The 13,097-nt window shown below is 37.2% G+C and overlaps 1 protein-coding gene across 2 annotated transcripts in view; it reads right to left on the bottom strand.

The window, feature by feature from the left end:
- Positions 1-1,821: 1,821 nt before the first annotated feature.
- The window catches only part of LOC109932617 (B cell receptor associated protein 29), a 25,501-nt gene continuing 14,225 nt past the window's right edge, over positions 1,822-13,097 (bottom strand). The window contains exons 4-5 of one of the 2 annotated variants that reach the window (XM_048610311.1): positions 5,352-5,502; positions 1,822-1,974 (exon numbers count right to left, since the gene is read on the bottom strand). In XM_048610311.1, the coding sequence (XP_048466268.1) occupies positions 1,935-1,974; positions 5,352-5,502 (191 nt within the window). In that variant the 3' untranslated portion in view covers positions 1,822-1,934. The remainder of the gene's footprint in view (positions 1,975-5,351; positions 5,503-13,097) is intronic. The other variant, XM_048610312.1, reaches the window with a different exon arrangement.

Raw genomic sequence — 13,097 nt, 5'->3', positions numbered from 1 at the left:
GTTCTTCCTCCCACCTATCCCCTCCTCCCACCTCAAGCCGCACCTCCATCTCCTACCGACCAACCTCATCCCGCCCCCTTGACCTGTCCGTCCTCCCTGGACTGACCTATCCCCTTCCTAACTCCCTACCTACACTCACCTTTCCTGGCCCCATCCCCGCCTCTTCGACCTGTTTGTTTCCTCTCCACCTATCCTCTCCTCTATCCCTCTTCTATCCGCCTCCCACTCTCTCCCTATTTATTTCAAAACCCCCTTCCCCTCCCCCTTTTCTGATGAAGGGTCTAGGCCCGAAACGTCAGCCTCTCTGCTCCTATGATGCTGCTTGGCCTGCTGTGTTCATCCAGCCCTGCACCTTGTTGTCTCGGATTCTCCAGCATCTGCAGTTCCTACTATCTCTGATTCAAAACTAAATATCAGCCTTCTTACAGCAGATATTAACTCATACAAGAAACTAACTTAAATATGTGCAATTCCCAAGTTTCCCATAAACAAATATATATTGGTATTGAATCCAAAATCTTTATACTTGCCCAAAAATTGAGGTCCAACATGAAAGGAACAAATGTACTCCAGGTCTAGTATGCTATTTTGTTAATGGTCTACAACTGTTACTGGAAAATAGTTCAAAAGAATTAGGCTTAATTCCTTATGTATTTAGTGCTACGTATACATCATGGGAGGCAATCCAGATTTCATCAACACTATCTCCCAATGGTAACACAATTAAAAGATTGTGAGAGTTGTTAGAAGTTCATTAAATTCCTGTTGAGTTATACAAGTCCCAGCAACCTCATTAACCTTATTCTGAAATAATACGTCCTTTTCTAAAGGCAGCAATCGAGTTGGCACAAGTCTGATAAAAACACTCAAAGGAACTTCCATGTTTGTACTGAATGCTAAGTAACTGGGGTGGGGAGAGAAGAGAATTCAACAGTTGATCTATTGAAGAATACCACAGATGACAGACATTCTTTCTCATTATTTTAACCTCCACAGTTTGTCAATTATGACAACAATAGGAAGATATCATTACTTGCATCACAGGTTTTTTCAAACTAGGTTCCGTGGAGCCCAATGGATCAGCAAGTTATCAGATTTGTTCTTAATGGGGCAGAGCATGCCATTTTTTTTAACCACATATCACAAGTCATTTTATATTTTGCTTTTTTTCCCCTTTTCTTTTATATGTTTTTAACTAGAAGATCCACATGCAGAAAAAAATGTTACTTCAATGGGTACCAGTCTTTTCCTTACGGCAACTAATCAGGTTTCTAACAAATTAGGATAGCATTTTATGAGACATGTCAATAATTGCAAAAGGGTGAGCTGGGGCAGACCTTTGTTCACCCAAAACAAGGAATCATTCAAGCGCTGCAATTAAGAGTTATCAGACTAAGACAACAATGCTCTAAAAAGACTGCATAAACTATTTCACATTGCTGCTTACAGAAAGGTGGTTGCATGCTGGTGCAAAATTTGGATGCAGCACAAGTTCAACTTACCCAGATTCTTCCAAACAGCAAAGGAATAACAATAAAATGGATTATGCAGTTCATTTAGCCACACACAGGCATTAGAATTTACTGAAATTCCTACAAGCAAAGTCAAAACTGTCACAGTAGACCCTGCATTTGAGATAGATGTATGTAAAATTGCTGCACCTAAACTCCTAAGAAAGATAAATTTAAAATTATAAACTTGAAATTCGAGTATAATTGTATGGTTGTCATGCACAAAAAATGAGTCTGCTAGAATAATAGCTACCACGTGAGCAAGCTGAAATGTATTAAAAATCTAAAAAGAAGTTTGGAAGCACAATGTTGATTGAAATTAAACTTGATTTATTAGTTGAGGTTTTTCCATTTTGCTTGAGAATATTCATTAATGTTGGTTTAAACATTCTGATAGGCTGTTGCTGTTTCTACAAGTAACTTTTAATAGCTGTTCTTCATTTGTTGATTTTTGGAGAGAAACCTAAACAGAAAATGGCATTAAAATCTCTCAAACTGCGATAAGATTAATCAGAAATAGTCTACAATAAAAAATAAGAATGATTATTTGATTGCATGGAATACACCAAACACCTCTGTCATCCACCTTTCAAAGCCTCCCGCAAAAAAAGATGCAGTTCTTTTAGCATAATATACTAAAATAAAACATGCTAGTAAGTAGACAGTTATTAATAGACATGCCCATTAATTAACAGCTGAATGTTAAAAATATTTTGCAAAATGCTGCAGACTTCATAGGTTTCCATCAACTGTAAAAATGAATGCTATTGCATCCTCTCACTTCAAACTTAGAATTCACATCAACATTTATAAACTTCTGTTTAACTTCTGCAGTGTGTACAAGCAATAAAAACGTCACCTTCATTGTTGGGAAAGTAAAACAGACATCTCATTTTGGCATACTACAGAAGTACCACTTAAATATTCTCCCTTCTGCTTGTACTGAATTTCCTATATTTAGTCTTTGCGTGGAACCTGTGGCTAAGTAGAATAAAGGACCTCCCTTTAGTTTTTGCAACATTCTACAACTGGCAAATGTGTTTGAACTGATTAAAACTTTCATATGCCCTGAACGATTAACTATGAATGCAGTGAGAGGAAAAAATAGTGGAAAATTAGATGAACCAGTTCCTTATGAAATAAGTAAAATGTCCAATCTTGATGTAGTTCATTCTTATATTAAACTCAGGGCCAAATGCTATATTTATTGTTTGTGCTGTGACAGGCTTTAAACCTAGTCTAAATTGGACTAAGATGCAGTGACAGAATACTAATTAATGTTGATGATTTGACACCTTTTACTCTGTCATGAGTTAGCACATGACCAATTTCAGGTCAAAGTTTAATGATGTAAGTAACTGAGACAGATGCCAAAGCCCTGGACAACTAAGCTGGTGTAAAACTCAACTAACTGATGCAGTCAATTTGATAAATCCTTTACAGGTTTTACTCAACTCTGTCGTTGCATTAATTATAGAACTGGAAATCAAAATAAGTTTATACTAAGCAGCAATTTGGAGAAGGTATTTCTGACATATTCAACACTTTGGAGAGGCTCATTGCTGATCTTGGTGCAGTTTTGGAAATTTTGTGCTTTCAGACAACAGAAGCACTTTATGATATTACAGTCACTGGGTAAGATTTATAACAGAGACAATAGAATTTACATATCAGAAACAGGCAATTCTATGCCTTTGTTTATGCTTCATTCAAGCTTTTCCCCCAACACATTTTATGACACCAGCCATTTGAGCCTCAGGAAACTATGGATTGTACATTGGTGATTGTTGATGTTGATATGTCACTTCTGATTGAAGATTGGTGAGTCTGTAAAGGTCAATTTGAGATTGGCTGTCCCTTCAGCAACTGGCACAGATGAGTTACTTGACCTGAAGTTGACTGATCTTTCTTCTTCATGTTGGGTTGTTTTTTTCTTGTCATTTTCTTTAATCCTTTGCTTTTTCCCATGCCTTTCCTGAATGCTTGCTGGCTGGCACTTCAGTCAGTGGTGAGGACTTCTCATTTACTGACTCTGATCCCAGTTAATCTGAAGTCTCATATAAACATAAAAAATAGGAACGGAAGTCTTAAGTCTTAATGTGGCCCCCTAAACCTGCTCTGCCATTCATGCCTGATCCGTTTGTGTTTTGCATTCCATGTTCCTACCTACTCTGGATAATCTTTGATTTCCTTACTGAACAAGGAATTTATTTACTTCCATCTTAAAAAATTCAATGATACCACTTTGACCACCTTCTGATGTGGAGAGTTCCAAAGTCTCACAACACTCAGAAAAAATTCTCATCTCTGTCTTAAAAGAGCAAGCCCTAATTTTTAAACAGTGTGCTCTAATTCTAGACTCACCCATAAGAGTGAAGACAGTTCAGGATCATATATACTTTAATCAAATTACCCCTCAGTCTTCTAAATTCCAGTGGAACAAGACCCGTCTGTCCAACCTTTCTTCATAAGGCATCCCACTCATTCCAGGTATCAATTAGGTATGCCTGCTCTGAACCACCCCCAATGCACTTGCATTGTCCGTTAAATAAAGAAACCAGAATTGTACACAGTATTCAGGATGTGGTCTATAATTGAATCACATCATCCTTACTTTTATGTTCAACTCTTTTTGTAATAAAGGATAGCCTTGTTACTCTTCTTAATGACTTGTTTTATCTTCTTACTACACTTTCAAAGATTTACACAACAGAACACCCAAATCTCTTGCACCTTCGAATCCTGCATTTGTTCACCATTTAATATTCTGCTTTCTATTCTTCCTGTGAAAATGAAGAATTTTATATTTTTTGACAGAATACTCATCTGTCAGATTTTTGCCTACTTATTCAAGCTATCTGTCTACAACCTCGTGCCCTCTTCACAACATACTTTCCTACCAATCTTTGTGTCACTTGCAAATTTAGCTACCATGCCTTTGCTTCTCTCAACCAAGTCATTGATATAAATTGAATAAAGCAGAGGGCCTAGCGTGAACCTTTGTTAATGCGGTACTTCCTACACCAGGAGTGACATGGTAAGCTCACCATACAGCATGACTTTGTGAATAAGGCCATTCTCCAATGGTTCACATGACTCAGCCAAGGCAATCATTACTGACTACAAAGGGTAAGCATCCTGGAGATTCCTGCACAGTGTACTCCCATATTCAGCAATATGCTTTGCCAGGAAATGCAAAATGTCTGAATGATTGGAGGTGGAAGTTGTTCAATTTTGTTTCTTTGCTGGCATTAATTGTCTTTACTCCCTAGTGCAAGGGAGGTTACACAAGCCTGGTATGCAGGAGCTTTATATTTTCAGTTAGCTTGCGACAGGTCCACACTTGACTTCTCAAATTTGAGATGCAGCTTTGGCAATCCTGGTGCTGATTTCAGCATTAATGGACAGGTTGTTGTTTTTTGTCAATCAAATTTATGTGAAGCTGTCAACTTCCAGATGGCCATTCCACATGGCAGTAAATTCCACAATTTTATCACTTTGCGTGAAGGTGAGAAACTTTAAAACAAGAAGCAATCAAACGGTCTGAAGATAAATAATCTGTGTTATCTAAATTAAACTCTTCTGGGAAGAAAAGCAAGATGTTATAGCTTTCGTAATGTTAACTAAACTAAAAATAATTTTTGATATCTAAACTTAAAAAAAATGCTTGCAAGACACTGGACACCAACTAAAATCACAAATGTCCAGACAGAACCTAGAGCCACAAATTTTGAGTATGATATTCCTATATTCTTCACCTTCCCCTAAATGTTTGATAATGGTTGTTACCTTTTTGTGGACATCAAAAAATACAAAATTTTCTTCATCATTGATACTTACAGCCAAAGAAACAGTGAAAATCCAGATATGTAAAGATTCCTTTGTGCCCTAAAAAGCTTCATGTTGAGATGATCATACATATTTGGAAGCATCTTTTCATTCTTTCCAATCACTTGGCTCATTGAGTATTTCCTCACCTCTCTAATGGCATCTACAAGAAGAAGCAGCTTGTTAAATATTTGTGACTAAACATGTAACAAATCAGTAAATTTTACACTTGCTGACTTCAAGGTATACAAATATTTAGCTAGTCATACAAAATCCATTTCTAGAATCAAACAAAAACAAAACAACGTAAAGAAAAACAGTCTGAGCTAGCATTCAGAAAGCAAAAAAGGGCATAAAAGGCTGTAATGCAACCAGTGGGTTTAAAATCTAAAACAAGTGATATGTTTTACTCCTAAATGACTAGTTTCCTGAATTACTTAGTGAATCAAAAAAAACTGTACTGCTTTGTGCCAAGGAGAAATTTTAATTACAAATTAATTGATTTTTCCAATTAATATTTTACAGCAAATATAACAAGTTCCATCCAATGCACTTCACAAATGAATTCCAGTATGTAAAAAGTCCTCCCTTCCTTACTCCAGAGAAAAACCAATTTGATAATACTGAATCAGAACAGACTTGCCAATGAATCAGCAAGCTTTTCTCATACAATGTAAACAGTTGCTTCCTTTGATATTTGACATTCTTGCACCTAACTTGATGAGTGCAAGACAAACACTTTGATCCCTTTAACCTTAAGAACTATATCTAACTCCTTCTTGAAAACATTCAATGTTTTGGCCTCAACTGCTTTCTGTGGCAGAGGATTTCACAGGCTCACCACTCCTCATCTCAGTCCTAAATGGCCTAGCCTGTATCCTTAAACTGTGACCCCTAGTTCTAGGCTGCCCGTTCATCAGGAATATCCTTCCTGCATTTATCCTGTCTAGTCTTTCCATGTTGTGCCTCCCAAGTACATCACTTCACAATTAACTGCATTCAATTGAACCTGTCAGATGTTTGCCATTTCACAGGTTAGCCTTGATCCTCCTGAAGCCTGCTATTACACTCCTCACTATTTATATGTTGTGAAGTTTCATATAATATGCAAACTTTGACTCTACGCTCCCTATACTCATGTGCATGTAATTTATATACAAGAAACTCAATGGCCATTGTACTGATCCCTTGGGGATCACAATGAACTGTTTGGTAATTACCAGCGGCAGCTACAGAAAACAATAACAATTATTTTAACATTTAAGTAATTGGTGTTTGACAGTTGCCTTTTTGAGGCAGCAATGTTGCATCTTTGCCAGTAACTCTTTGGAACAAACACTTTTGAAAAAAATAAAGCAATTAACGATTGCATTTTTGGAAATTTTATATACGCCAGAAAATTCTACAGTCCAATTTTGTACATTATTCAATGGGGATTACATTTTACGTGCCCTACATTTTTTCTTCATTCCAGAGATTCCTGGCAGAGTATCCATTCTTTAGGTGCAAACTGAGGAAGTGAGTTTGCAGGTTATTCAACATAGGGGCATCATAACTAAGCTCATTCTGTCTTCAGTTAACATCCACAATCCAGCTACTTTCTAGCTGGGGTCATTAGAATGACAAATCAGGAGCAGGAGATCCTGACAGAATTTCACACCCATAACCCAGGTGTGCAAAATTCAAATGTAGTGTCCCGACTGGGGCAGAGATAAAAAATAAAATCAGTGTAGCTCAAGAATTAGATCTAGATCTCTTCTGATCTGTCAAACTTAGTATACGCTGTTTTAATCAGTTAATTGCTCATTTATGGCTCCGGTCTTTGCAGAGCTTATTTCTCAAAGTGTGACCAACCAAAACGAATAATATTTTTCCTTTGCTTTGACTTCGGTTTAAAAAGAAGTGATTCAAGTAGTCACTGGATTGGGCAAGGAAAAACAAGAACAACTGTGTGTTGGGGATGGACCTTATCTGCCAAAGCCAAATATGCACAAGATAATTCAACTTATATTTTGCAAAGTCTTTTTTTTAATGGATTTTACCACATTCTATTACAAAACTAATTGGTCTACCTTATAACATTAAAAATATGACTTTGAATATCTGTGTTGAAGTACTTTCCAACTTTTTCACAGGACAATTGGATGGCCAAACTAAGTTTAGCAACATTAGCACACTTTTTCAAATGAACATTCCTGACAGGTGGAGAGGGCAATGCAGAAAGCAAAGTGACCACAAGATAACAGCAGTTATTAAGGACAGTTTCGAATTTTTGTTATCCCATTAAGTCAGCATGAATCTTATGTTGAAACATTATAAAAAACAAACAAAAGAAAAATGTACAATCTTAAATATTGATGTTGGCATAACAACAAAGAATGTGCCAGAACAAGGTGCTACTTCCAGAATGCGTGTGAATGAACTCCGAGAACAAACAATATTTGTTGCTGTCAGTATTTTGGGCCAAAACAGTAACTCCAGTATCAAATTTTTGTATCAAAATGAAGATCATACCAACTGATCCACAATAAATGCAGACTCAAATTGAAACAGGAATAATCTGCAAACTGTTCAGAATTACAGTTAATTGTTTCATTATCATGTTCCTGAAACTTGGAGCATTAATTAAGTGAAGATAAGTATTCTTTAAAATGTTTTATCTTGCACAAATATTAAGACTTTTCAAGCTACTAAACTGGAGAGCCCATACTGTTTCCACCCAACATCCACATATCTACATTTGCCAGAAAGAGCCATCAGATAACAATCAGGAGTAGAAATCTTTAAGATTTTATTTTCCCAAGTTTGGGAGCAATTGAACACAGAAGGCAAGGTAGGAAATTAAGAGATAATTGAGTTTGAAGAAAGGCATTTTGTGGGTAAAATTAAGAGGGTGGCCTTGATACAAACTTGGCATGTCCGAAATGGAAAAATATTACATTTTTAAAAAATTATTCATTCACATGATGTGGCTGTTAAATGCATATTTTAATTTAGCATTTATTATCCATCCCAAGTTGCCCTTGAACCAGCATTTTCCAAGACTGCCCTGTACCACTCCAAAGAAGAAGGCTGTTCATCATCATCTTCTCAAGGTCAGTCGGGGATGGCAATAAATACGGGCCTTGCCAGCAGTGCCCATGTCCCATGAATAAGTAAAAATGCTACTGTGCAGCATTTACTTGTTAATGGCAACTTCCATCACAATACTGATGAATAATAGTAGACTGCAGGGTTGTAATTAGATAGATGGAACATGTCCTGTTTCTTGTGGATACAGCACAATTAAGCAATGTACCAATTTGTCATTATTGTAGCTGTACAAACAGATTTGCTAGAGGATCAGCGAGCATGTTTTCATTACTACAGCCAAAACATTGTCAGGACCCAATAAATAACTTTTGCTGCATTCAGAGCACATGAACTAGTACATTAATATGTAGCACAGATTCTGGAGTAAATATCAGCAATGATAGCTTATTTTGTAGGTAACTAATCCAATGGTATAAACTACGTAAAACAGCAGCAGTTTGAGTCTAATCATTACCAGAATGGTGGAACCATTTGAGACAGAAACCAGTGAAGGAATGGGCTTTGCTGAAGTTCTTTCTTAGAACCTAGCAACAACATCCTGTCACGGGGTTCCCATACAAATCACAGAAGGTAGTGGAGTCAGTGTCCATTCTGCTAAAGGAAGGATTTCTAATTAAAGATGCCACAGCAAGGGTAACCAGGGCAATGGTGTGTTCGAATGGCAGACAAATATATAATGATGTACTACTGCATATTGGAGTCACTGTGAAAAGTCACAAATGAATAATGGCTCTTTGCTGAGGCAGATGGAATCATACAACAAGAAACCCACTCCATGAGTGGAGAGGCAGAAAATGTTGGCATACGTAGAGGGAAATGAAACATAAAATTAATATCAGTTTAACCATCTTATGGCATCAAATAATTGAAAGTTCAAATACAGTTTATCAATCTTAACTAAAATTCCTGATCATGTCATTTGAAAAATTGTATTATGTGAAAACTATCAGATAACCCCATATCTCAGGACCCAGTGCCGATACTTTCCTCTGTATAAGAAAAGTGAGCCATTCAGTCCCTTCAGTCTGTTCTGTCACTCATTAAATAATGAATGATCTGTATCTCTAAAAAAATGAAAACAACTGCGGATTCTGTAAATCAGAAACAAATACAGAAGTTGCTGGAAAGGCTCAGTTCTGAGGAAGGGTCACTGGACCCGAAATGTTAACTCTGATTTCTCCTCACAGATGCTGCCAGACCTGCTGAGCTTTTGCAGCAACTTCTATTTTTGTCTCTGATCTACCTACATGACTTGATTCTGCATACCTTGTATAAAATGCACTGTTTCAGGCAGCCTGCCCACCCTCATGCCTATTGAAGCCTTAAATGATAAATGAATGGTTCAAGCGCTTAGATACTCCTTTAGCCCAATCTACCCACAACATTTCATGGCCCACACTGAGTGTGTAGCCTGGCAGCTTTTACTCAAGCTGATACCAGGCAAGGGAAAGGAATTGGACCTCCTTTGGGAGTCCCCTCTGTCTATTAGAAACAACCCCAATTCCAAGGTGATACTTTATCATTAACCACCACCACCCCCAAGCCCACTGCCTGAACCCTGGTGCTGCTGGCTAAACAGATTGACTGGTAGTCTCTAAGGTGGGGCTTCCTCCCCATATGGGAGCAGAATTCTCAGCCTTAGACAACTACAGCTGCTTTGAAATAAAACAGCGGTGGGGACAGTGAGCTTTTTGGTGGGTGGACTCACAACTGACGTTTTAAATTGGGGTGATGTGGAGAGGGCAAATACAGTGCCCCTAAGACTCATCCATTAGTTTTCCCTTTCTTTACCTTCTTTTACTGCCACGATTGTGGATCAAAGTATTTGCACAAAATCAGCAAAGTTACCTCAGAATTTAAGCATTCAATGTAATCAGTGTATGCAGTACAGGGTAAAGTCCATACTAACAACAGAACCTAAGTTTGAAAACACTAAAAAATTGATGAATAAGTTGAAGTAGTGTAAACATTGCTCAAACTAAATTTAGCAATTTTTATAAATTCCAGGTATAAAGGGAACAACTCAAATGCATTATATCACTCGAGAACAACTTGCAACTATGTCAAAAATGTGCTGATCAGAAATATACAGGTTTTCTGCTTCATCTTTATTAGTTCTGAATTGCAACCAATAATATATTTTGATATAATTAAAATGAAATTTCTTTACTATTGCAGAAAAATTGAGATGACAGGGTTTAGGTCTTTTAAATAGTTGAAAAGGCATCAATAATGTTGAAATTAGAGTGCCTAAAAATTGTAATTACAGAATAGGAGTATAAAATTACCAACAAGCACTGCTCACAAAATGCTGTGTTATTTAAACTTTTCAATAGCTGGGTAGACAGAGAACATCAACAAAAGGAAAAAAGACAAAAAGGTTGAGTATTGCTGAAAATGGACACAGTTGTAAAAGCTTTTTGCCTTGCACTCATTATGACAATTCACAGGAATGTCAATGCAAGGGGAAAACCAACATCTATACTTCATGAGAGGAGAGTACTGATTGTTGCCAAGTGGAATTTTATTGGTCGAGGCATTGCCATAGAGAATTCATGTCAATGCAAAACTTGCAACTTTTTGAAATAATTTTTAAATCAACATGTTAGGACATGTTATGACACACACTTACATGTGGCAGATGGGATGTGTACTGGGACATTCTGGCCCAGAGGCAGTAGGGACACTACCACTCTGCCTTCTGGCTTTACTTTGTGTACTTAATAGCAGGACAAATTAGCAACTGAGATATTCTTAAATGCAACAAAACTACAAATTCTGCAGTAATCAACAGAATCAGTGATGCTGGTCAGGCTCTGACATTTACACAGATTATTTAAGGTCACTAAACAGCATTTTATGCAGCAAACTGGAATGGAAAGCAACTCAGAATAGACAGGAATAGATATGAAAGCAAATAACATTACATAATCCTGTCAACTATGAAGCATATCTCACAGGTGATTGCAGGAGTTGGAGAACGGCAATGTCAAACATCCTGAGAATCGTGATATTGATCTGAAGTAGCCATAGCTGAAAAGGAGATAGCAACTTGTTCAATGTGGATGCGAGCTCAGCTGTCACAGAAACCTTGATATTGAACACTATCAGCAGAACAGAAAATACTGAAACATACTCATCTAAGTCCAGAGGGTATAGGCAGGTCTGATGCTCGAGGTGCAAGACCTACCTGACAACCAAAAACATTAATGATGTCCAAACATTTTTAAAAATATCAGATTTGGAAATATAAAATTATTATAAATTTGAGTGCCAAACTTGAAAAGGTGCAGAAAAGATTTATAAGGATGTTGATGGAATTGGAGGATTTGAGCTATAGGGACAGGCTGAATAGTCTGGGGCTATTTTCCCTGTAATGTCAGAGGTTGAGGGGTGACCATACAGAGGTTTATAATATCATGAGGAGAATGACCAAGGTCTTTTTCCCAAGGCAAGGGAGTAAAAAACTAAAGGACATAAGTTTAAGGTGAGAGTGGAAAGATATAAAAGAGATCTAAAGGACAACTTTTTTCATGCAGAGGGTGGTGCGCGTATGGAATGAGCTGCCAGAAGTGGTGGATGCTGGTACAATTACAACAATTAAAAGGTATCTGGGTGGGTAAATGAATAGGAAGGTTTAAAGTGGATGAGCTTGCACTTCTCTGCACTGAACTCCACCTACCACCATTCTGCTTGCTATCAAGTTAGCTAGTCTGGAGAGTAGCACAGGTGGAAACAGTGTGCTATTGGAAATGTCTGCTTTACATTACTTATTATCCCATAGAATCTGGTGTTGTCAGATCACTCTCTATTCCTTCAATTAAGAAGTTGACACACTAGGACCTAGGTCTCCGTGAGACATATACTGCCAAATAAAGAACATACATTCCTATTATCACTGTGCTCCATTTCCTACCTACTAACCAATTTCTTACCGGTGTGAAAAGGTTGCATTGAAATGTGTGGAACATTAGCTAATAGGTTCTGAAAATCCACAGAAATAACATACATAACTTTTCTACCAATTTTGGGAAAACGAGCAATGTTATCCAACTGGCTTGAGAGGCATTCCAAGACAAATGATAGTCAATATAAATAGTTACTTGGCAGTACAGAATCTGAATATTGCTAGTAACTACATATATTGACACACAGGGATTTGGCTTTTGGAGAAAAGAACGTGCAAAATGAAAACATTTGTACAAACTTCCACATTAGAAGGTGTAGGTGAGAAGCTAGAGAATTTTGGAAAATTAGAACCAATGTATCTATTATTTCAGCAAACACTGCTTTTAAAAATCCTACAAAGATGTCCATTAGGACCTGGGGACTTCCACTGCTTTTAGTTCAAATAATTTTCTCAACACCCTTTCCCTGATTAATGTAATTAAGTTCCTTTCCACCTACTGATTCGGAATTATTTCTGGGATGTTATATGTATCTTCTACAGCGAAAACAGATGCAAAAGACCAAATCTATTAATCGGCATTTCCTTATTTTTTCATCATTAATTCCCCAGACTCAATCTCTAGAGGACCAACAGTCACTTTTCCTAATCTTTCTCTTTTTAAATACTTTCAGAAACTCTTAGTAATCGCTGGCACTGCTACACCAAGCAGAAGGAAAGCGCTGCTGATATTATCATTTCCCGTAATATATTTAATG

The sequence above is a fragment of the Rhincodon typus genome, chromosome 22 (genome assembly GCF_021869965.1).
Source record: "Rhincodon typus isolate 14 chromosome 22, sRhiTyp1.1, whole genome shotgun sequence".
Lineage (NCBI taxonomy): Eukaryota > Metazoa > Chordata > Chondrichthyes > Orectolobiformes > Rhincodontidae > Rhincodon > Rhincodon typus.
This window is presented reverse-complemented; position numbering and strand designations above follow the sequence as displayed.